This window comes from Lagenorhynchus albirostris, chromosome 3 (genome assembly GCF_949774975.1).
Source record: "Lagenorhynchus albirostris chromosome 3, mLagAlb1.1, whole genome shotgun sequence".
Taxonomy (NCBI): Eukaryota; Metazoa; Chordata; class Mammalia; order Artiodactyla; family Delphinidae; genus Lagenorhynchus; species Lagenorhynchus albirostris.
Window position 1 is genome coordinate 164,989,755 of NC_083097.1, and position 24,642 is coordinate 165,014,396.

The 24,642-nt window shown below is 42.4% G+C and overlaps 1 protein-coding gene across 7 annotated transcripts in view; it reads right to left on the reverse strand.

Annotated features, from left to right (window-relative positions):
• HNRNPM (heterogeneous nuclear ribonucleoprotein M) overlaps positions 1-23,321 on the reverse strand; it is a 51,307-nt gene extending 27,986 nt beyond the window's left edge. For 3 of the 7 annotated variants that reach the window (XM_060145297.1, XM_060145300.1, XM_060145296.1), the window contains exons 1-5: positions 5,902-6,013; positions 4,593-4,784; positions 3,781-3,934; positions 2,866-2,915; positions 1,925-1,985 (exon numbers count right to left, since the gene is read on the reverse strand). In XM_060145297.1, coding sequence (XP_060001280.1) covers positions 1,925-1,985; positions 2,866-2,915; positions 3,781-3,934; positions 4,593-4,784; positions 5,902-5,979 — 535 coding nt within the window. In that variant the 5' untranslated portion in view covers positions 5,980-6,013. Of the gene's footprint in view, positions 1-1,924; positions 1,986-2,865; positions 2,916-3,780; positions 3,935-4,592; positions 4,785-5,901; positions 6,015-6,080; positions 6,089-6,990; positions 7,044-14,442; positions 14,613-23,169 lie in introns of those variants that run through there. The other 4 variants (XR_009539792.1, XM_060145298.1, XM_060145301.1 and 1 more) reach the window with 3 other exon arrangements.
• Positions 23,322-24,642: the final 1,321 nt, after the last annotated feature.

Genomic DNA, 24,642 nt, shown 5'->3' on the forward strand with positions numbered 1-24,642 from the left:
CACGATAAACAATGTCATAAACCAGCCAATTAACACACTGGGCTTACACTATTCTGACTCCGCTGCAGGCGGTTTTAACAACAATAAAGCTAGTGTATTCAAAGAACATATCTTCTACCCAGAAAGCTTCCTAAGGCGTGCATTGTACCCAAACCACCTTCAACTCCCTGTTCCACAAACAGGGAGCAGCCAACAAGGCCTGACAGCCTAAGACACTTACAGTGCTCTGGGTCACCATGGGTCGGAGGCTTAAACCAAGACCAGGTGAGATTTCTGAAACGGGAACAAAGTTCACTAAAACAACCTGACACTGGTTCCCAAATATTTAATCTGATTAAAACCCTGTTCTTAAATTGCATAGAAACAGCAGCAAGAGCTCACCAAGGTTACTTACTCCCCAAAGCACTGAAGACTTTGAAGTCAACCCTCTGAAATGTGCTGGGGAGACCAAAAGCCACAGATAATGGGCTCCGTGGAGCCCAGTGTGCCAGACGAGGCTGCCAAGCAGCCCTCACCCCCCTCCTCCAGGCCCAAAGTCAACAAGAGCCATCGCCCTGTTCCTGGGTAATTACTGCAAGTGATCACACGGACTATGACAAGGAAATGGGGTCCTTAACTTTCAACAGATAAGCCATCTCCTATTCTTGAAACCACAGACCTCCGCTCAAATCTGCCTCTATGATGCTTCTACAATCCTAAAGTGCGAAGAAGAGTTAGTGTTCTAGTCTAGGCTCCCATTCAGTTCAATCTCCCACAGCTGAACCACGGCTCCAGACAGGAGGGACTGGCCAGCCCTCCAAACAGCTCCACCCCAGCAGCCTCAGCGGGGGAAGTCCTCCCTAGCACAGCACAAGCAGATTTTGCCCTTACCCACCACCCAGTCTTCCTTCTACAGATTAGCCCTGCCCGCACCGCAGATTCCCCAACCCTCATGCTACAGCAGGCCCTCACCCCCACTCCCTGGGCTGTCTGTGCTCAGGCTCTGCTGCTCTCTGTGGGCCTGCCAGAGGGAGTGCCTAGGACTTCACTACTGTGCGCTGTTTCCACCCACGCGGTGACGAACCAACCAACAAGCCTTCCCTGTCCCAGGATAGATTTTCACCTGCATGTTGCAAATAACACTATGTAAAACTTCTGGTTGCTGTACTTCACACACCATAAAATTCGCCCATTTAAGTGTGCAGTTCAGTGATTTTTAGTATATTCAGAGTTATACAACCATTACCACTATCCAATTCCAGAACATTTTCATCACCCCCAAAAGAAATCCCATCCCCATAAGCAGTCACTCTCCACTCACCCCTTTCCCCAGCCCCTGGCAACCACAATCCACCTGTTGTGGACTCGCCTATTCTAGACATTTCTCAAGAGATGGAATCAAGGTTCATCCATTCTGTAGCATGTATCAGTACTTCACTCCTTTTTACGGCTGAGTACTATTCCACTGTGTGGATTTATCACATTTTATTTACCCATTCATCAGCTGGAATCATGCTGCCATGAACATCTGTGCACAAATTTCTGTGTGGATGTTAAGTTTTTAGCTCTCTTGTAGTATACCTAGGAGTGGAATTGCTAGGCCACATGGTAATAACCAATCTCTTTTGAACCAAAGTGCAACCTGGCTTTAATTCCCTTTGCAGTTTGTTTCTTCCCAACTACAGCCTCTACATCCTGAGTAGCCTGCCTCACACCACAGTGTAATCCTAACAATCCTTCCTAAGTTGTGAATCTCTCTACTCATTTTTTCACCCAGAAAAATCTACAGGGCAAACAAACAACCTTCTTGAATGTTTTACTCAAGAATGGTCAAGATAACTGACACGGCACAAGAATGACATGGCACAAGTTCAAAGGTAATTGCAGTTTTCTGGTTAGAATAAATCAAATTCAAAATTTTAGCCATAATAACTGAGACACTTACGGGGAAGTTGTTGTGGACGCTCAGGAGGGAAAAAATCTCCCTTTGGTAAGGCCCTCTCATCCTGAAAGAGAAAATGAATAAATCTCAGTATTCCCTGCAGTGCTGTTAGCAACAGCAAAAGATGGAAACCATTTCTATCAACAGAGGACGGGTTAGATGCATTACGATACACCCATGCCACAGAATAACATGCAAGTGTAAAAAGAATATGTGAGAGTTAGTTGCTACCTTTTATGTACAGGGGGAAAGATTTAAAAAATATACATTCATATCACTGTGGGGGATGGATGGAACCTGGGCATAAAGTAAGAACAAGACTCCCACACTGAATTTTTCATGCTTTTTGACTTCTGAATCATGTGAAGCAATTATCTATTCAAAAAACTAAACAATGTTTAAAGGAACTAAAAAATTCCTTTAGAGCTCCTTTTATGTCCTTCCTGATTTGGAACCCTAACTAACTAGACTGCCCTCAGCACGTTCTGGTCATGCTTGTATTAATACTGTTATCTTTGGCATCTTGGGCACAGCCATAGCTGGGCTAATGTTTATACTGAAACGCTTCAACAGAACTTTAAAGGCTTTCTGAATCAGATTTAATTATGTTCACAATAGATATGATGCTAATTAAATGTACTGCAATACTCTGAAAACTGGCAACCTATATATATAAAACCATTCTGTGAAACTGATCACTTGCTCAAGCAGGATATGCAAGTGACCTCCTGACCATGCCAGTAACTGTGCAAAGGAAAAACTATCTGAGGAGGTGCATGAGCAAAAAGTTATTTCTGTCATAAATTTGCTCAATGTGCTGTACCCTTTAACTTGGACTGATCCATAAAGAAAGTACAGTGGCTATGTGTATGTATACTCTTAATAAACCCATGTTTTTGCTAAACTTATCTGAGTATATTAAAGGAAAGATCCTATTAACTTACCATTTTCACGTGCATTGGTCTGTCAAATAGCAGTTGGCCATTAAACATAGCTGATATTACAATTAAGGCTATTTCCTGCAATTCTAAAAACATGCACAGCATAACAGAAATACCTAAGAGAAAAATACTCCAACTGCTGCTACCAGTCCCTCTAAGTGGTGAATTTATGAGCAATTTTGATTCCTGTTTATACTTTCAAGTATTTATTCCTACAGTAAGCATTAAAGGGACAATAAATAACACTCAAGGGGAAAAAAAGGAAACCTCAGCTTACTCCTTAGGTGTGGTGCGCCATTCATAAAACCTTACACTTCTCACCAAACCATCCTCCTCTTAAATTAAGCACTGACATCAGTTTTCTGTGTGTGTCCAATAAGCCAGGTGTTCTACCATTTTTTGGAGTACCATGTTTTCCGGGTAATACACTCAGTGACAATCGTGCCTGAGTTTAGTGACAATGTTCATGTGTGGTATTCTCCCTGTGACTACAAAGATGTAACTCGGGTGAGTAGGGTGAGCAGCCTAGGGTCAGAGAGAAGTGCTTCTTCCAGAATGTCAATCCACTGAAGAGATAGGGCCCTATAAGGGCTTACATATGAAATAACACTGAATTTCTCTCCAGTGGCACATTCTTTGGACTTCTCCCTTCAAACCAGTCTCCTCTAAAAAGAGACAATGGAAAAGACCACTCATGGATATGTGCCTGTTTTCTAACCATCTCTTCTATCTACATAAGTACAATACTATGTAGATACTTTGTATTCCCTTAGTAATATCCATAGTAACGTATTCTCTCGAGTCACATAGGAAATACTAATACACAAAATCACCACTTCCCCACACAAACCTGTCTTACTAATACAACATTTAGGCTAAACTAAATTCACCAGGAGTTGAATTCCGATCAAAGGATACATATAGCTTGCACAGCTTCAATGGACTGTTCAAAAGTAACAGTGCCTATTCCACGACTTTTTCCATCTTTATCCTCAAGAATGTCTGCTCGGACCACCACACCAGCCATACTAAAAACTTCCTTCAGTTTCTTCCAGCCAACTTTATAATCCAGCTAACCAAGAGAAAGGAGAGGAAAATCTCATTGTAAACATTTTTACTACATGAATGTGACATGCTCTGGTTGGAAAACAAGCATTAGAAAATGTCACAAAAATAATGTCACAAAAATATGTCAGTATAATTTTTCAAACAGGATTACGAAAGTTTGCCTTCTACTACTCTTTTCTCTGAAATAACAATTTAAGTCACCTCATACCTTTCAAGTTAATGCTTATTTTGTGAATACTAAAAAATGCTGTTCCCCAGATAAGGTTTACCATCATCCTCCCCAATCCACTTTCTTTTAAAAATACTTCCCTGTGCAAATGGCAAAGTATTACCATTCACCCAGACATTAACAGGAAGAGGGAAATGTCAATACACAATCTCTGCTCATACACTTTACCCTGCACCTACTTTTATACACACCAGCAAAACTCCATAAACATGGCCCCAAGAGGACCATGGTCAAGGCTGTGTGACTTATGACTGCAGTGGTCATTAGGGGACAAAGCCAAGCCCAAGGATGATTTTTTAAATAAATCAAGAAGATAACATAACCCTCTTTTAAGTTTTTCTTCTCAAATGTCAGAACTACTTTTATAACACATTGACAAGATTGTCTAAAGTAGAAAATCAAACTTTATGAAACAATGTTTCCATTTACTTACATTTGCTACAAATACTGTGCTTCCAAGTCTTCCAGCCTGTAATGCATGGATAATCTCATTTGGGATGTTAGGATTATTTAAGATACTGGGTGGGATATTAATCATTCCTGGGCCACCTGGTCCCATACCCATCCCACCAGTCGTAGCCATCACCTTTTGCATTGCTCTCCTGGCATGTTCACCATCAGGATCCTAAAACAAGCACAAAAGGGTTACATTTAACTGACCCAGTGACAAAACCATGCTCCCACAGTAAGTGATACCCCCAAAACTTCAGAGATTGAGAGGTTGTTTGGAAACCATTTCTCAAAATCTGTAACAAAAAATTCAAATGAAGTAAAACTAAACCACCAGGCCAGGAACAATTCTAGCCAAAAGAATGAGGAAGAAAGAAAGGGTGTAGAATTTAGCTCTCAATTAACTAAGTAAAAAAACAAAAAAAGGGAGGGCGGGGGGATGACATGATTAAAACTTCCAGGTTGAAATAAGATCTTCAAGGGCTTGGTACAATTGAACCTCACTAACTCAAGGGGGTTTTATAATTTCTGCAAACCCAACTGGTGATTTTCCCAAAAGTTTGAAAACACAGCTCTAGACCACCAAGGTACTCCATCCTTCAAGTATTCAGGCATTTGACTCATGTGTAAAGTCTGGAAAGGTTTATGCATCTCTGGTGTTGACAATATTCTTAAACTCTTTGCCCTTCTGCGTGCTACCTTCACACAAGAGAACTTAAGCGCTACCATGCTTTCCTCTCTGAGCTCGCATATACTGATCTTCCTCCAAGAATAAGAGGTAAAAATAAGTCAAGGAAGGACTGAATTAACAAAAAGTCTCCCACTTCCCTACAGGGAGAGAAGATACCTGATTTGGATTAGCTATGAAAAAGGATTTAAACTCATTTTAAAAAAGAAAAAAGATGGGCAAAGAACAGGGTTCAGACTGAGTAAAACTGTAGATGTAGAATACCTTAAAACAAACAAACAAAAAAACAAACACACACACAGTAAAAAAAAAAAAAAACCATGGACTCAGTTTGACTGCCCCTGAGAAAACCAAGGCAGGCTGGCCTAATACAAATCAGAGATGTTAGGAAGGCAGTCAGCAGTGGCTCAAGATGTGCTCAGCCACTATCCCAAAGTGCTTACAGGAATGACTGCTGAAGCCTGTGACTGACCCTCCTCGTTAACGACAACAGGTTGTTCTGCTCCGTAAAATGTCATCAAGGACTATTCTGTCTTTTCCTAACTCGAAACAGGGACACTCGACAACTACAAATGGTATCCACCACGGTGTTTCATGAGCTTACTTCTTTGACTTTCAGTGGTCTTCCACTCAGACTATGCTTGTTTAGAACTTCAGCAGCTTTTTTCATGCTCTCTTCCATCTTGAATTCAACAACGCTATGAAGAGTCAAAAGGAAATAAGTGAAACCAGTCCTACAACTTAGAAGGCTCAAGTGCCAATAAGTAACTAGACAATACTTACGCACATCCCTTTGGAAGAAGCCACAGACAGTCAGAAGAGCAAAGGGAAAAAAAAGAAAAGAAAAAAAAATAGTAAATTTCAATGACAGTTATAAATTAAAAATATGATTTATGTAACAGTTTTTAAATTAACCCTTCTAAGGGGAAGCTGACAGAAGTGTCTTGCCTAGCCTTCCTTATTAAGAGCTCAGCTCCTTGGTATCTCCTCTTCCTTCACATTACCAGTATTGCACTATAGCTGCTGAAGTTATAATGAGCAGACCTAAATTCAGGTTCTCCGAGAAATCACACAAACTTTAGATCTGCTTCTCTCTGTACTCAATCAATTCCTTATCATACTCCTCCTAAATCCATCCCTTCCATAAATTAAGCTCATCCTTTTGATTATTCTAAGCCATTCTATTGCACGACAGAAAATAGTTAATTTTCTCTTTAAACTAGGCCAATTTTAAACGTTCAAGTTTTAGTATTTGTTTTACAATTTACTGGCACAAAGGCAACTTTTCAGAATCTTTGGTTCACACAACTTTCAAATACAGCAAACAACCAAAAGTAACATTTTCTAGACAAGAACACACGTTTTACATTAATATACCACCGCTAAAATTCCATGCATAATTCACACACAGCCAATTCCTCTGTTAACAAAGAGACAATGCTGCTATTGGTCCCCAGTTATCCAAATTGGGCATCCAAACAGAATACCAAAAAGCTCTTTGCCCAGCCATTTGGAAAAGCGGGACTCCCGTTTGCAAATCCCCTCCCACCCCACTCAAATGTTTGGCAAAATCAAACATAGCTACTATAACATGAGCACTCACTGCCTTCCTGATTTCATTCGATTCCACGCCACCATACAGTTACATTTTTCATGTAGTAAATCCACAGAAGAAATTCTCTCAGACACTTACCCTTGACTTTCCTTCAGCGTCCATTAAGAGCTCCACGTATGTTACCTCACCAACTACAAATCAGTTTCCAGACGACACATAAACCAAGGGAGAAAAGCCAAGAAAACAATGGGAATTTAGAACAATCATCAGCAACCTTGTATGGAGCCTCTGCCTTATAAGAAAGCCCAGAAACACTCCATATTCTCTAAACCACCACACTAGGCATTACAGGTGTGCAGTAAAAGTAGGTGAAACTTGTTAACAATGTCCTTGATTTTCCTCCCACCTCAAACAAGCTATTTCCACAGATTTCCATATCAATTTCCCTGTCTGAAATACTCATTCATGACTAGAGGCAATCCAAATCTACAGGAAAGAAGTCTGCGTGATTCACTTTTTTGGGGAAAGAGGAAAACAATTTTACAAATACACTCTTAATATTGCAAGAAGGTGAACAGCACACAAATTGCAATGCCACTGAACTGAGCTCAAATGCTAACTACAAAGACGCGTATATGTATAATATATATCCTCAAAGGTGCACACACGGCATGGCCGGCTACGTGGGTGTGCAACCTGTCCAATCGCATGGGACTTTGCACTGAGGGCCATGCACTTGGGTTTAATGCTCTGTTGCTGTCTTGAAATTCTCAGTAATTTTTAAATAAGGGGCCCTGTGTTTTCATTCTGCACTGGGCCCCACAGATTCTGTGGCTGGTCCTGCACACAGCACTAGGCTCCACAACCGTCACAAGTAGGATGTGTAAATATTCTATCACAAAACCAGAGCAGCATCTGGATTCTCTTCAGTGAATTAAAATTAAGCCAGGCTGTATTCTTGCTGCTCTCTCAACCTTCTCATTTAAGGACACAGATAAATGCAAACTCAGAGCTCAGTTTGCATCTAAACAGCTACACAGACTCACTTAGGATGCTAATCTATACAAAAGGGGGAAAACAAAGCATTTCAAAAGGTTCTGCAGATTTTCCTCAAGGTTTGGATTGCCAATTCATGACCACCACAACCAGATGTTAGAACCCACCTAGACAACCACCAAAATGGCTGCTGAACTTGAAGATGGCACACAGACACCAAAAAACCCCCAGAAATTTAAGTGTTAACTTTGTGGAAACAATATCTAAGCAGGCTCTCCAAAGTCAAGAAAGGGCTTTTGTTCTAAGAAATACTTTTTCTTTTTTAACGATTATTTTTATGATGGTAAAGCCTTCTCTCATTCAGTTTTCAATTTGGTTTAGCAGCCAAGGGTAAAAATAACCCTCTTAATGGGCCCAAGTCCTTCCTAGTCTAATTCCTTTGTTCAAAGGATATTAAAATTATTATGAAGATTTTAAAATTAATACACCAAGGAAAGACTGAAATGTAAAGTAAAAGTATTTTTAAAAATTTGAAGGGCATATTTATTAGTAGTATATTTGCATGGCGGTTGACAGCAAGAAGGCCAAGTGTTCAAAGTTTAACTGTACAGCCTCACCTCCCTTGTCCTTTCCTGAAATATTACAAACCAAACCAGCACTTTGCACAAAACAGGAAGGAGAATCAGTGCAAAGAAATGAAGAAAGGAGTTAGGAGGGACTGGTATAGTTTAACTTTTGGACTATGTACAACTGAAAAATGATCACAGCCAAGGGACAGTCATACAAATTGGCCTTCTGTTATCCTTACAAAAATAAAGCAATTCCCAAAATGTTGTGGTCATTCCTGAGGCCATGTTAAAAGCCATTTGTTTCAACAGCAGCAGCCATTTGAGGACCAACAGCCCCTGTCTCCACGTTGATGAAAATGCCAAGTAGTGTCAAGACAGTAAAGAGACCCAACCCCAAGTTTACTTCCTAGAGCTATGACTACCACCTAATAACCTTAAAAATAACTAAAACAATCACAGTATCTAACTGACAGCTGTAACTATGTTGTCAGAATTCAAATATTGTTGCATTTTCAAAGTTTCTAGTTTGTGCCCATAAAGACACTGATTTATATCAAAAAGCTGTCATTGCAACCCAGAAACCAAGCAAGTCCAAACCAAACTTTTTTCCATGGTCATAACCATTTTTACAAAAAGCCAGGTTTAGAAATTAGGACTTTTTCTACTTAACATTCTAGAGACAGCACAAATCCAACTTCAATCCTCTGCACCAATACTCTGCTTAAAATGTTCCCTCTTTTTCCCCAAATGGTATAGTTTATTAAAAACAAAAAATTACATTTAAAAAAGCCTCCAACCTATCAGTTTAGCCATAGGTTAGGCAAGCCTTGCGGCTCTACCACGAGTAGTGTTGCTCCCAAGTATCATCAATAATGACCATGCTCCTCATGAATTCATAATTTTCTGATCTCTACCCTGAGAGACCACATCAATTCAGAGATGTAAGCAAATCACTGTTACAGGATCTGCAACAGTTGCCAATTCATACTTCCGTACAGGAAGAGGATAAGAAAACCTTTAAAAGACCACCTCTCTTTTAGTTCTACATTATTAAAGCAAAGACCTGTTTAGTATAGTCAGTACAACTATCAACAAAACTTTGAAGGCAAAATTTACCAACTATTCATAGTCTGGTCACATTCAATGAAATGAAGTTTAAAAGAGCAAATCAACCAGAGCAGATCAGTTAGGATTGAGGCAGAGTTAACAAATTGGCAGTAGCAAGTCTCATAGACACGGAATTCACAGGTATTAATGAAAAATACTGCTGCTCCTCTCATTCCTGAACATGGATGGAATCCATGGAATCCCAAGAGCAGGCTACTAAGACAAATTCTATTGCAGCTTTAAACATCAAAATATCTAAATGAAAAAACTAAGACTCTGAAAAATCTAATGCCAAATGTCATCACCTACCTTTATTTTATTTTTTTTTAAGGTAAGATATTTTAATATTTATTTATTTGACTGTTCCGGGTCTTAGATGCGGCAAGTAGGATCTAGTTCCCTGACCAGGGATCAAACCCGGGCCCCCTGAATTGGGAGCACAGAGTCTTAACCACTGGACCACCAAGAAGTCCCTACCTTTACTTTAAAATGCTCAAAGAAAATTAACCGACATTTAGGTGGATTATTAAAAATACTACCCCAAGAATAAAACATATCATGAGGGTAAGATAATGAGCAACCCCAGAAGAATTCACACAGTCCCTTGGAGCTACTTTAACACTCCTGCACATACTTATATCACAAAGAGTATTTGTTTCTGTATTCTCATTTCATTTACTGCTCAAGGCTGAAACAAACACGCACACGCGCGCACACACACACACACACACACACACACACACACACAAGTACAGGGGCTAAAGCTTCACTGAAAAGAATTCAAAGGGGGGTGGGGGAGTAGCTCCAAAGCAGGGCATGCTCTAATGGAGGGTTGCATGGAATAAATGCATATTTTAACTTGGAAAGCCTGTTTCTTTAATACACAGACAACTTGAAACACGGCAAAATAATTATACTATACAATGATTACTCAATTTATGGAAAAATTAGAAAATGATTAAGCACCTTCTTGCTCCTAATTCCATGGACGAGAACAGAATTCTGCCTCTCTAACTCGACCAAAAACCAACAAATAAGCCAGGCAGGCTGCACTATTAAGGTTCAACCCAAGTACCCACAGATATGAATGCTTTAGCATCAACAGGCCTTTCCAAAACGCAGGCTGAATTTCCAACAAAGGAAACTATGAAGGAGCCAAACAGACTGAGTAGGGATTTTTACTTAAATTGAAAATAAAGTTCTGCTCCACAGGCCCACAATGTAGATGATCTTCGAGAGCCAACAGAGACTTACTACTGGACTATACTTGCCCTCTGGGCCTCAGTTTTCTGTCAGCTGGAATTTGAAACTGACTTAAAGTGATGTATTCAATAAAAACAGAAGGATTAAGTTCTTAAGAAATCTTTGCTTACACAAGTTAAACTGACTGCTGCTAAACTTGAGACTGATTGAGAGTAAGCTGTATCACTGACCCTCCTTTCTTTCCTCCTCAAACTGTTCTCCATGTTTACTCACTGCTCCTGCAACTCAGTCCTGCCTAGGTTGCAGCTGCCCCACCTCAATGCTGCTGGCTCCCTGGTTAGGCCACGAGAACAACAGCCCGACGACGAGCTTTCTTCATCCACACAGGACTTCTCAGTAATGCAGCACAACACTATTTAAGTTTAGAATTCCCAGGATCAATCACCTTTTGTTCACGGAAGTCTTAATTTTTTTGCCCAGACCTTATGGTCAAACACTTTTGAGATGTGTATCCCAATATCGATCCAGTGATGAAAATGAGGTAGCTGTTGAGACTGTTTACTTTCCAACCTGGTTTGGCAATCTCCAATTCAAATTTCCTATTACACTGGCTCTCAATTTTTGTTTCAAATCCACTCTTCAGTGTTCACAGCAGTCATTTGTTCCATGTAGTATCTCCGTTAAAAATAAGCATGATCAAAAGGACGGACAATAGAAACCTTTCCTTTGCTCCATCAGACACTTAGAGCAGGAAGGGGAAAGCTCAGGGAAAGCTCAAGCTCAATTCTGCAGGCTGTTTAATCCGTGTCCCTGAATGATGTGATGGGGGAGGGGGCGGGGGAAGCACCCTGGCACAGAACTAAACAAAGCTCTCAGTACCTTTTCTCTTTAAAGTCAGCAATGCTGACTTCATGATAGTGCCACCAAACAAGCTTTGTGATCCCATCCAGGGGAAAAGGCCTAAGTGGCCTGTTCACATAATACATGCGTTATTAATAGGATCTCCTAGAAGGCTGTTAAATGCTAACAAACATGGAGAATATACACTTGGTGTCCAAGGAGGGGGAAAAGATCGGGAACTAGGGAGGGGTACATGAGGCACTCTCAGGCATGATTATCCTTAGGGAAAAAACTCGTCTTGCCATCTCAAAGCTACTACTTGAGTTCTGACAGGCAGCAATTATAGGCAGTGCTGCAATGACAGAGCATTTTTCAGATCTTTAAGCCGAGGACAACTAATTCTAGCTATTCCACTAGTTTCCTGAAACAACAGGACTATGATTTCATCAGGAATAGACTCTTGAAATGCAGACTGATAAAGAGTGGTTGGATTATAACAGCCCAAATCTCTGTGGTTTGCCCACTTCAGAGACTATCTTGAGACTAATACTTTTAGAGTGTGAGTGCCTCTATCCGCAACTTTTTTTTCCTATGCAACAACAGTCTTCAAAAACCTTAAAACATGTGCAACGCATTTCATGTAAATATTTCAGATTTCAAATAATCATTGAAACATATTTTTGGTATACCAAGACATGAATTAAAATATTTTTTAAAACCACATAATGAAAATAAGGACATTTTTAAGAAACCGTACGTATGTAAACAGTAAATTTCTTTAGACTTCACATACTGAGTATAAGATTTACCATAAAAAGATTACCTTTCTCTTATGCATCCCTTTAACCACAATCCAATACTTCTAATAATTTAATTAAACAGGAAAGTAATTAATTTAACCTGTACAGGGGAGCTCTAAACAAGAACATTTTAAGGTTTGTTAAGAATAACTGATTTACTGCACACCTGTAATTCTAAATTACACCACCAAAAATACACTGAAAGGGCTGAGCCAGGGCATTAATAGCAGTATGCCAAGGGAATATGAGAACCAGTTTGGAAGTATCCGAATAAACCACCAGGCTGGCTCCACACTTAATACAGTGCAAAATAGGAAATTGAGGTGAACTGCTTCTACATCCAGAAACGTCATGGCTGCTGCTGCTACCAGCTTTAAAGCTTCCAAAACTGAATTACTGAATGGTAAAGCAGTAAAAATGTCACCTACTTTATCCATCATGTCCCAAAACTGGTTCACACACTCCTAAAAATGGAAAAATAATTTGGCCTGCAATCTCTTACAAAATTCTAACAATTGCATTTTCAAAGCCACATTCCTGGTTCTTGGAACTACTATACCTTATTATCAATGGAAGTATCAATTCAGCGGTTCAACCAAATCACGAGAACACAAATTTGGGGGTTATTCCAAAAACTAATTCGAATGAGACCCAACTGTACTATAACAGAAATTCTAAGCTTTATTGAAGCAGCAGTCCCAAAAACCAAGAACACTGCATCTGGGATGCCACATGACACGCCCTTCAGACAAAAAGAAGAAACTTCACTCTTGCCCTAGGAGCATTGGCAGGAATGATTTGGCTGATCAAGGCAGGAAAACAAATCTCACACCAAAACGTTTTTCCATCCATGTTACCTGGAGAAATACTACATGGGAGCAGCCTACATGACTGTACAGAGGTTCATGGTGCCTAGTGCTTCTGGCATGTCATGGTTGAATTAAGTGATGGGACAATGATGGCAGTGGGCCATTCATAATTTCAAAACCCAATGCTGGGAGCACCAGTACACATACCAAAATGGCCTATCCAAGTGGCATCTGTCACTGAAATGTTAATCATTTGACAAATCAAGCTCAAATCTCTTTTCATTATGAATGCTCCAGAAAAACCAGTACCTTTCAGTCCTTCAAAAAGACTCCATTTAAGAATAATTTGATTCTAGGTTTCCCTTGGGGTAGGGGTGAGGGGAGACCTCAACGCATTACACAAATGGTTCTCTATCAATAATTTTGTTTAAACCTGGGCTGAGCAATCTCTTTAGCCCTGTGTGCCACCAGCAGGGCCCAGAATCAGGAAAAGAAGACAAAAGAAGCAGAACAAGAGTATGAAAAGAAAGACACACGTGGTGTGCACGGGGGTGGGGGTGGGAATGGGGGGTGGGTAAAGCAGAGGACCATGGGGGCAACCAACCCCCTAGGACCTCCTGGTGGCAGCAGAGCTTCATTCAGTTGCTTCCTCTGCCCTAGGCCAGAATTTAACACCAGGGCTGTGACCGATGTGTGCCTAAAGGCACCAAATTACACAGCAGATGCTTTATTTTGAGCTATCCAATTGCCAATCTACTCTGTGTTTTCCTCCCCAGGGTGGGGAAGCTTAACAGTTTAAATACAAGCTACGGTTTTATAATTTAGGATCTGAGCAGCACAAGTTCCAGCTACCAACTTTTGATCCCAGGAAGACAGCCACAAAATTTAAACAAACTACCTTCCCGCCAGAACTTTAAAACAAAAAGGAAAAAGAAAAAATTTCTCCCACCTCATATGAAGAATTCAAAAAATTTCCTTAACACAAAGAGGCTCCCCTCAAGCTTAATCAAAGCCCTATTAACCTTATTAAGCCAGTAAAATCATTCATAGGCCAAGGGATCAAACAAACAACCTGTTTGACACACAAGTGCATGACCACAAAAAGTAAAAATAAAAAAGTAGGATGGGGGGGCTTCACTCTCAAGCCTGGAGAGAACACATGCTCTACCCAGAACAGCTTCACTGACAAAAAAATAACCAAGGAATTATCCACAGAGAAGATGACACACCAACCTTCTGACCCTACTCAACCACCAGTACCATTACCTTTTTCTTTAACCAGGTCTTTAAGTGACTGCCATTTCACATCAAAAGGTATGTTTGTAATGAAGGCTCTGTATCTTTTAGTTGGATTGGCATACGGCTCAAAGCGATTGCCTCCTCTTTTTATATTTTTCTCCTTCCTCTTCTCATTCTGAGCTGGTCGTTCTCCTTCACTGAATTCAAAAGAGAGGGGGGAAAAAAGTCCATATGTTAGCACAATACTAAAGACAATATTTGATTTTCCAGGTTTACAATCCCACACAAAGTTACATGTAACACAAGACTAATATTGATTCTGATTTGAAACAAACTAAAGTGGTCCATACAGCAGAATATTGCAGTAGTACGCTCCTTAAAACCCACCTATCAAAAAAAATCATTCCCAAGACAAGTGTGCTTTCCTAGGCCTTCACACACTCCTGTGGGGCTCTAACAGAGGTGGGGGAGACAGGCCAACTCCCTGCCCAAGGTGCTTTAACGCCAAGACAGAAACAGGAAAAGAGAAAGAAGATTTATATAACATTTCATGGAACAGAAATGAGGTGGTACACATAGGTCCAACCAATCTTAGCTTTACAAATAAAAGTGTCTTTCATTGTGGGCGGAAAAAAATTGGACTCAGGTACTTGTACACCATTAGCAGCATTGTTCACAATAGCAAAAAGTGAAAACAACCCAAGTGTCCATCAACAGATGAATGAAATAAACTAAATGTGGTAGATCCATACAATGGAATATTACTTATTCAGCCATAAAAAAAGAATGAAGTGCTGATACATGCTTCAACACAGATGAACTTTGAAAACATTATGCTAAGTGAAATAAGCCAGACATAGAGACAAAAGGAATAGAGGTTACCAAGGACTGGGGAGAGGTGGGAATGGCGAGTTACTGTTTAATGGCTAGAGTTTCTGTTTGGGATGATAAAAGAAAAAAGTTCTGGAAATGGCGAGTGGCTATTGGCATAGTGTACAACACTGTACCTAATGCCACTAAACTGTACACGTAATCATTTTAGAATGGCAAAATTTACATATATTTTACCACAATTTTTAAAAACAAAATTTTTAACGGAAAGAAACCATTCTCTACTCAACCCTATTACTTTGAGGCTAGGGAAACTGAAGTCTGAGCAACGCTGGTAGGTAAAAGACAGCACGCAAACAATTCCACCTTTGGCAAAGAAGGGTGGATTCGTTTTTCTGACATGGCCTTTCCTGTAATCCTCTTTACCTTTGTGTGTTAGGTGCTTCCATGGAGTTAACATTTCTAAGCTCTACAGGTATGAATCTGGCTTAAGAGTGGGCAGGAAAAGTTTCACAAGAAACGCAGGCTCCCAAAGCACAGAACAAGACAGGCTGGAAGCCCAGTCCATAGCCCAGGAACCGGACAGGGTGTGCACAGCAGGGCAAGGCCCTGTGCCGGCTGCGTGTGGCTGTTCCGAGCCCCCTTTGACCATAGGCAGACACCTGTGAGAGCTGACCAGGAACAACTGGGGAGGCAGCAGCCACAGAAGTCCTCTCAGGGCACTAAGTCCAGCACTTTCTGCTTCCCAAGCCCTATGCTTTCCACCAGTGAGAATCAAGGGACTCCCAAACTACAGATTCTAGCAGAGACTTTGTGATCCACAACAAAAATGGAAAGAAAACAAAAAGTCAAGATTACAGCATTGATGATTTATAAGACCACCTTCTTTAACGTAAAGGGTTGATCTTTATTCTAAGATATGTCTTCCCTGTGTGGGGGAGGGGTATTGTTCAAACATCAATGGTAGCTGGAGGATTTTCAGTGTACTGGAAAAATTTAAGTCAGCAACCTTTTGTAGTCCCCAAAGTATTTTTTTCTACTGGTCCCTCATATCCAAACACAGCCGTGCCAAGTGGTAACCCAGTGAAGTTATCACCCTAGGCAAAACTAAGGAAAGCAACTTCCTCTATGATCTGAACTATACCAACATGCAATAAACAGACCTTCACATGGGCCGGCAGATGGGGGAGGGGGAGTAGGGCCACACCAATCCCCAGATTCCTAGAATTCTTCACTCTGTCTACCCAGGCTCACAACAGACCCTCCTCAGGCTGACTGCACACCGCAAGCACAGTCCACCCATCCACTCCATATGAAAGCCCTGCACCCGTCTGCCAGACAGAGCATGCATCTCACCCTCCCTACATAAGGAGGAAGTGTGTTACAACAATTCATAAAATGTAGATCAACCTACATTTCATGGGCCTACAGAAGGCCTGTGGGTAGGAATATATTTTAGAATTGGTTTCTTTTGAAACCCAAATATTCTACAATCTACATTAAAAAACATTATTCTGACACAGGGTTCATGACAAGGTAATGCTTCCAGCCTGGGTTTTCAAAGACTGCCCAGCTCACCTTATTAGTTACAAAATGTATAAATAACGAATTACAAGACATAGTAGGTAACAAAGTGTCTAGGCCATATTCTGCCATGCATCATTACTGCTAAGAATAAACTACCCAATCTAACCCCAGAAGCTGGGGATTTGGTTTGGGGTTAATCCACCTCACATGGCTCATCATCAAGAAAGCAGCTCAAATGGGTTATGGCCAAGGTGTGAGCAAAGCACTACTACACCCAAGTCTTTCTCTGGCTAATCATTTCCTCTCTCTGAGAAGTTTCCTCCTATCTCATCACTTCCAGTTTCTTAAAAAATTGACCTTTTTGTAACTCTAATAATCACCATCAACTCTATTCTTGACAGAATTGTAGAAAACCACCCTCAAAGAAACCTCACGTGACGCATGTTCAAGTATAGATGATGTGACAGTTTAAGAAAAGCCCATTTATTAAATGTTTAATTCAATTTTCTCACTTACCTTCGGGATAAAATTAGGGGAATATGCTTCTAGCCCTAAAATACATATAACACTTAACTGTGAAAACCTTTCAGAAGCACATTTTTATAGGTAGATTATAATTTAGCTACACTGATGAAATAAACTGCTTTATCCTAAATACCCCAAATTTAGATTATAGAATCTTAAATGTTAAAACACACCTACCATACATTATCCACAACTAGATACTTACCCAGAAGAAAATATATCCATACAAAAATTTAGACCCGAATGCTCATAGCAACATTACTTGTAATATCCCAAAAGGAAATCTAAATGTCTACTAACAGGTAAATGAATAAACAAACTATAGTATATCCATACACTGAAATACTACTCAGCAAAAAGTAATGAACTACACACAACGTGGATGAATCTCAAAATACTTACACTCGAAATCAGACAAAAGAGGAGTACATATGGTAATATTTCATCATATACAACTATATTTGAGAAAATCTAATCTGGCAAACTAATCTATAGTGGGTTTTCTCAACCTCAACACTACTGATATTTGGGGGCCAGATAATCCTTTTGTTGTGGGAGGCTGCCCTGTACACTGTAGGATGTTCAGCAGCATCCCTGACCTCTACCCCAGAGAGGCCAGTAGCAGCCCCATTCCTCAGACTTGAAAATGAAGACCAAAAATATCTCCAAGACACTTCCAAACGTCCCCTGAAGGGAAAGAAGAAATCACCCCACTGAGAACCACTGATGCATACTAATGGCCTGGGGGTGGGGAAAAAAAGGACTCAGAGGATTACAAAGGGGGAGCAAAGGGGGTTATGGTTGTATTTATTATCTTGATTCAGTGAGGGTATCAAATCGTACACTTCCAACTTATGCAGTTTATTGTGCCAATCATACTTTTTTTTTTTTTTTTTTGCGGTACTCAGGCCTCTCCCGTTGCAGAGCACAGGCTCCGGACGTGCAGGCTCAGCGGCCATGGCTCACGGGCCCAGCCACTCCGCGGCATGTGGAATATTCCCAGACCGGGGCACGAACCTGTGTCCCCTGCATCGGCAGGCGGACTCTCAACCACTGCGCCACCAGGGAAGCCCCAATTATACACTTTTTAAGTTTCCACTAGTTTCTTAAATTTCAAACCTGACCCCAATATAACTTGACTTTTAACTCCTATATAAAGTAACAAATTTGTCATCTTTCAAAGAAACTGAAGCTACCTAAGCAAGCTAAATGCCTTACCAATATTCTCCTTGCTAAGTGGCTCCCAATTCCCAATGAACACCCCATCTGATTCTGGCACCCAATCATCTACCTGAAGTTCTAAATAGACCCAATATGTTAAAAAACTTTTTCTGACATTCTATCAACCTAATTCATGATACATCAATAAAGATAAGGCCAAAGTATCTGCAAGAACCTCTCAAATCATTAAAATAGATTAAGTATGTTTAATATGGCTTTGGAATTGTTTCACTGACTGCATTCTTTGAAAATTGATAATTTAACATGTCACTGCTCCACCATACTAGAATTATACTATACATAAAGATCACAAGTAAAAAGATTGAGTGCCTGCCTACTTCACCAAGGGCTGCCACATTCACCATATAAAACAGTGAATCCCTACCCTCCCTTACGCCTCCATGGCATTCCCTCTCACATATAATACTCTCATTATTCTCACAGTTTTTCAATCAAGTGTAGTTTGAAACGGCAACCCCGATACCTTGAAATCCTGACCACATCTCCTGAGGGAAAAGACTCCCCCACCCCCCATATTCCCTTGAGAACCATCCCTTATGTAAAATGACTCTTCACAGAAACCCTTTCAATCCTGAGTTTCCCCTAATGCATTTAAGATGTGGAGAGCACTATTCACAGCACTATTCTAGCTCCAGGTCCACCTCTTCACTACCCACGTGACTTAAGCGCTTTCCGTCTCTGGTTCTTTACCAGCAAAACCAGCATAACCTGTATCCATGTAGCTCACAGGGATGTCTTGAGAATCAACAATCAGCCTGACAAAAAGCAGGTTGGTAAATGTTAAGCACAATACCTAAGGGAGCAGTACTACGGGTGACTAAGAGGTAGGGTTATCTAGGTCTGAACCCCAATGTCACCAACTCTTTGTCAGGCCTCAGTTCCTTCATCTGTACAAGGAGGTTACTTATCCACCCTGAGAAGTTTAAAGGAGAGACTTGGCACACTAACTGTGGCAATGATATATTTTTGTACCAAAAATTTTCTGGAGAATGATTCACTCCTTGCCTTCTACCATTGCACATACTGATTAAGCTTTAAAATAAGCCCACTGGGGCCGTGGCTGAGGAAACCTAGGCACTGTACTCATTACAGACTACCAAAGGAGCAATTCAGCTTTCACCTCTATGACTGCAAAACATGGTAATGGGAGAGACCATCTGCAAACTCCTAAATGAAACAAGCAACCTAATCTTTGCAGACTAGCATCTCCCTGCCTAGCCATGAATAAAATCAAAGAGCAAAGTGAAAGCAAAGAGCTGGCAGCATGCATTCAAACAACCTACAGCCCCTATTCTAATCTTGAGCTCACAATCAAATGTGCCTCAAAATTATTATCAAGTATACCATCACTTTTTAAAGTACAGCAAACACTCAAATCATTGCAAAGCACGGAGAATCTGGTTAAAAAAAAAAACACTTTAAATAACTGTGTTCAGTGAGAGGTTACCAGGGTGTGTGTGGAAGCAGCAAAGGACCTGGAGTCAAGATGGCCTCCCCCAGATTCTTTGGGTCAATTTCCTTAACCTGGGTCTTCTCAATTGTTTAAAAAGAAAAAAAAAAAAGTTTTTCTTGACTGTAAAACAGTGTCAACACTAACATTACATCCCCAGGAATTTATACTAAATACAAAGTTTCATTTTTAAAATAGCCTCTCTCTCAGTTTTCTGATTCAGCCACAAGGTTACTCTGAAAGTGGAGTAGGTTAAGTCACTGATTTTAAATGGACAGTGCAAGCTTTATTTTTAAAAAATAAAATTTTAAATTAAAAAAAAAAAATCAAACCTAAGCCTACATAGTCCTCTAAAATGAACGCTTTTACCTCCTGATTAATATACTCTAACTCTGAATCTTGATTATTTTTTTTAACTTCAGAATTTATTTTTTTAATTTATTTTTTTATTCATTTATTTTTGGCTGCATTAGGTCTTGCTGCTGCATGCAAGCTTTTCTAGTTGTGGTGAGCGCGCTTCTCACTGTGGAGGCTTCTCTTGTTGCAGAGCACGGGTTCTAGGCACGCGGGCTTCAGTAGCAGTGGCAGCTGCAGGCTCTAGAGTGCAGGCTCAGTAGCTGTGGTGCACGGGCTTAATTGCTCCACGGCATGTGGGATCTTCCCAGACCAGGGATTGAACCCGTGTCCTCTGCACTGGCAGGCGGCTTCTTAACCACTGCACCACCAGGGAAGTCCCTTGACTGTCTTTAGATGGAACAGATTTCTCATCAAAATAAAACAAATCCTCCTCTTATACCCAGAAGAAAAGGAACTGCAAAACAAGCTGTTCCATCTGGGGTCCTCATCAAGCTTGCTATCTCACTGCCTTTTTGGTTTACAGCACACTCCACTCCTGGTGGAGACAAAGGTAAGAAGAATCCAGTCTCACTCATTTCCCATCCCTCAAAGGCTTTCAAGATAAAAATCTAAATTCCTTCGTCTGGAATTCATTGCCCACCAGCTGGCCCCCAGTGCTCCAGCAGTTTGGGTTCTTTATAAATACATATCAAATATATAAATATATAAAAATCCCTAGTCTTTGGACACTTTCCTGTGCCTCTCTCCATCATCTTTCATCCTCCTCCCCCTAGAGGAACACCTCTTAACTGCCCCCAGCTGGTTAGGTTGGGGGGAGGGGAGCCCCTCCATGCTCCCTACCTAGTAACTCCTTTTACTAATACCACAGAACAATTACTTTACTACAAAAATATTCCTTGGCCTTCCCTGTGGGGGTAGGGGGGTTGTTTTCTAAAGAACTCTGCTTTAAAAACTCTGTGATGCAAAAAAAACACAACGAACACTAACTTTTCCAATGGCCCTCCCAAACAGATCTAAGTGTTCGTAACTTTCTAAAATAGTCTCTACTAAGCAGTCCTAGACTTTGAGGTTCTTTCCAACAAGGGCTCTTTTAGCTCTGAAACCTTCAGATTCTTTCTAATAGCCCATGTGTTAACGTTCGTCACAAAATGACTATTTGGAATCAGTCACAAAATGACTATTTGGAAATGGACAGTGGAAAATGGGAAATTTGAAAAATGTACCCCAGATGCTATAATCTATAACTAATAACTTCTCACCTAGCACGATTCTAGCAGCACTCCATCCTGTGATAAAGAAATAAAGGAAATAGGTAATGAAAAAAGTTTAAATGAACACATCCCTTTCCAGAGTTTTCAATAATAAAGGGTTGGGAATACTTCTAAGATGCCTTTCTCTTGATTTCCAAGGACCAGTAACCACGGTATTTTGTTCCTCCCCACCTAAGGAGAAAAAGTTCAACAACATAGCTAGTATTTAGTGAGTGTTCATTAACAAAGCGTTTTAACTACATTCACTTTTAATCCCCACGAACTCCAATTAAAAATTTGTGGGAAGGCAAATTCATAGGAGACAGAACGTATAACACAGGTAACCAGGAGAGGGGGAGAAGAGGAAGTTACTGTTTAATTGGCATGATGAAAAAGTTCTGGATGTGGATACTGGTGATGGCTGCACAACACCGCAAATGCAGTTGACGCCACAGAATCGTACACTTAAAAATGGCTAAAACTGTAAATTTCACCTTACGTATGTTACCACAATTTTAAAAAAACGTATGTGGCAAATCAAATGTGTGCCCAGCCTTCCCCTGTCCTCCCCCCGACAGCTGCCGGGAGGAGGCAAAACGTCTCTTCATCTTTCAGGCGCCTGTAATCAGAATGAATGGGATTCAAGGGGACATAAGGTGATGCTTTAAAGCTTTATGGAAACTTTAAAAACCGAGGACCCGAGACAGACCTCTAACCAGGACTGAAAGGGTGACGGAGTTTGGAAATGGGTGAACCCGCCTGATGATGGAAAAATCTTCCCCTGGAACACGGAAGAGAATGTTTCCTTTTTTTTCCCCCCTATAGTTTGTTTCTACGGCTGAACATTGAGCAGCAGGTCCGATTTCTCCACAAATACCTACTGCGCACCTGGGGAGGAGGTAAGGGACTTGAGCCTTGGCCAGAGCGTGGAGCGAGGGGCGGTTCCGACAGAGGCACTTATCGCGGGGACGGGGGAGGGGGGGCTGGAAAGGAGGGGAACGGCGCGCGCCGGGGGGCGGGGGGGGGGAGGAGGCTCCTGGAGCCGGCCTCGCGGTCCTTCCCGATACCCACCCGCCTCTGCTACCGTTTACCCGGACCGACAACGGGCGAGATCCTGCGTGCGCAATCCCTCCCCTCCCCCCACTTTACCGATCGGGAAACTGAGGCCCCGGGCCATTGCGGAGAGACGTGAAACCACGCGCCCAACCAAGGTCACCCGACAAGCGAGCGGGTCGCGGACTCCGGGGCTCATCGGCTCCGTGGCCCGCGCGCCATTATCCCCGCGCGCAGAGGCCCAGCCTGAGGCCTTTGCGTCGGGGTCGGGGTCGGACCCGGCCTGGAGGGACCGGGGGAGTTGAGGCCCGAGACCTGGGAAGAAGGAGCTGTCCTAGAGGCGCTCCCGGGGCCGCCCGGCTTCATCCCTCACGGCCTGGGCGGCCCCCACCCTCGGCAGACCCTGAGGGGAAAGCCCGGCCGAGGCCGCGCCGGTGGGAAGCCGCCAAGACCTAACAGAGCCGCCGCCGGCCGCCGCAGAAGTGCCCGGCCAGGGACAAGGAGCCGTGGAGTACTCACCCTTTCGGGCCCGGAGCTCCGTTGCCACTCGGCACGCCGGGCGCGCCGCTCTCCTCCTCCATTTTGGGCTCCGTCGCCGCCACCTCGGCTGCCGCTTCGACCCCTGCCGCCATTTTCTCCGCGTCTGGGCTTTGTGTGAGCGAGCGGGATGCGCGGCGCTGCGCCTGCGTGCTCACGTGATCCAGCTCGACCAGTAACGTCTGCTCGCGCCGCGGCGGCCTCCCGCCTCCTTCCCTCCAACCCCGGGCCACGCCCCTGTTCCGGGCCACGCCCCCGCCGCGCGCAGGCGCGCATCGTCAGCTGTTACTAATTCATTCTCGCAACTAACTTGCGTTTGGCGCCTGCTGGATACTCCATCCGCTCTCCAGGTCTGGTAGAGGCACCATCTCCCCACCCCCCCACACGTGGACCTCGTCACTCCCAGCTTTCTGTAATCGTAATCACAGCTAGGGCAGAAGGGCAGCGAAAGTTCTGTTTACTAGGCTAGAAAGGAGTTAGGCAGGCAAGGGTAGGACACTGAAAGACCAGGCCGTAGGACAAATGTGTAAAATGCTCTCTCTCTAAGCAAGTATCGTCCTGCACCAAGAATATCTGGGCTCTATCCGACCTGTCTCCCCACCACTCTGAGAAGTCCTGGGCGCAGAGCCCATGGCCTAGGTCTCTCTCACTAACAGCCGTCAACAACCAGACGCCTAGCTGGAGACTTTGAATGTGCTTATGAATGTTTCTTGAGTGAATGAACAAGCAAGAAGCCAAACATGGTGATAGAAATCACACGATGGAGGCTCCTTCCTGCCTGACCGTGGGTCCCTCTGCCCTGAGAGCTTGGCCCTGTCCGCAAATGGGTTTTGAGGGCTGTTACAGGACCATGTCCTGGGACAGCCACAGTGGCCTGGGAAGAGGCCAGAGCCCCCAGCATTCAGAGGTCTCAGGCTCCCTTACCCAGCAGCCACCCCTGGTCTCTGTTGTCTCTGGTACTTTGAAATAAATGCTTCACTGGATCTTGAAGAAGTTCCCATCTAACCACCAAACTCTAAGCTCACAATGGGAAAAATGGGTTTTTTTCCCCCTATCTCACAAAATAACTACAATTCATCAGGCTCTGAGGAACTATCTCACCTGCCACACCTTCCTCCAAATTAAATACTTAATCCAGGCAGGCTGAGAACTCCAGGCCCGGAGAATAAGTCCAATAGCCCAGGCTAAGGCAGAGGATAGGCCCCACCCTCTCTTTCCAGCTCCCATTCCCAAGAACTTCCCAGACTCACCTGTCTCAGAACTCCTTTCTCTTGCCCATCTGCAAGCCCCTCCTCTCATCTCCACCCACCCACCCCGCCCCCTCCCCCCCGGAAATCTCTGATCTACTAAAATCCCCTGTGCACACCAACCCTCTTCACATGGTCCCACTGGAATCTATCTCAGTTTCCTTTCCTCCCCGTTAGACCTCTCTCTCTCTCTCTCTCTCTTTTTTTT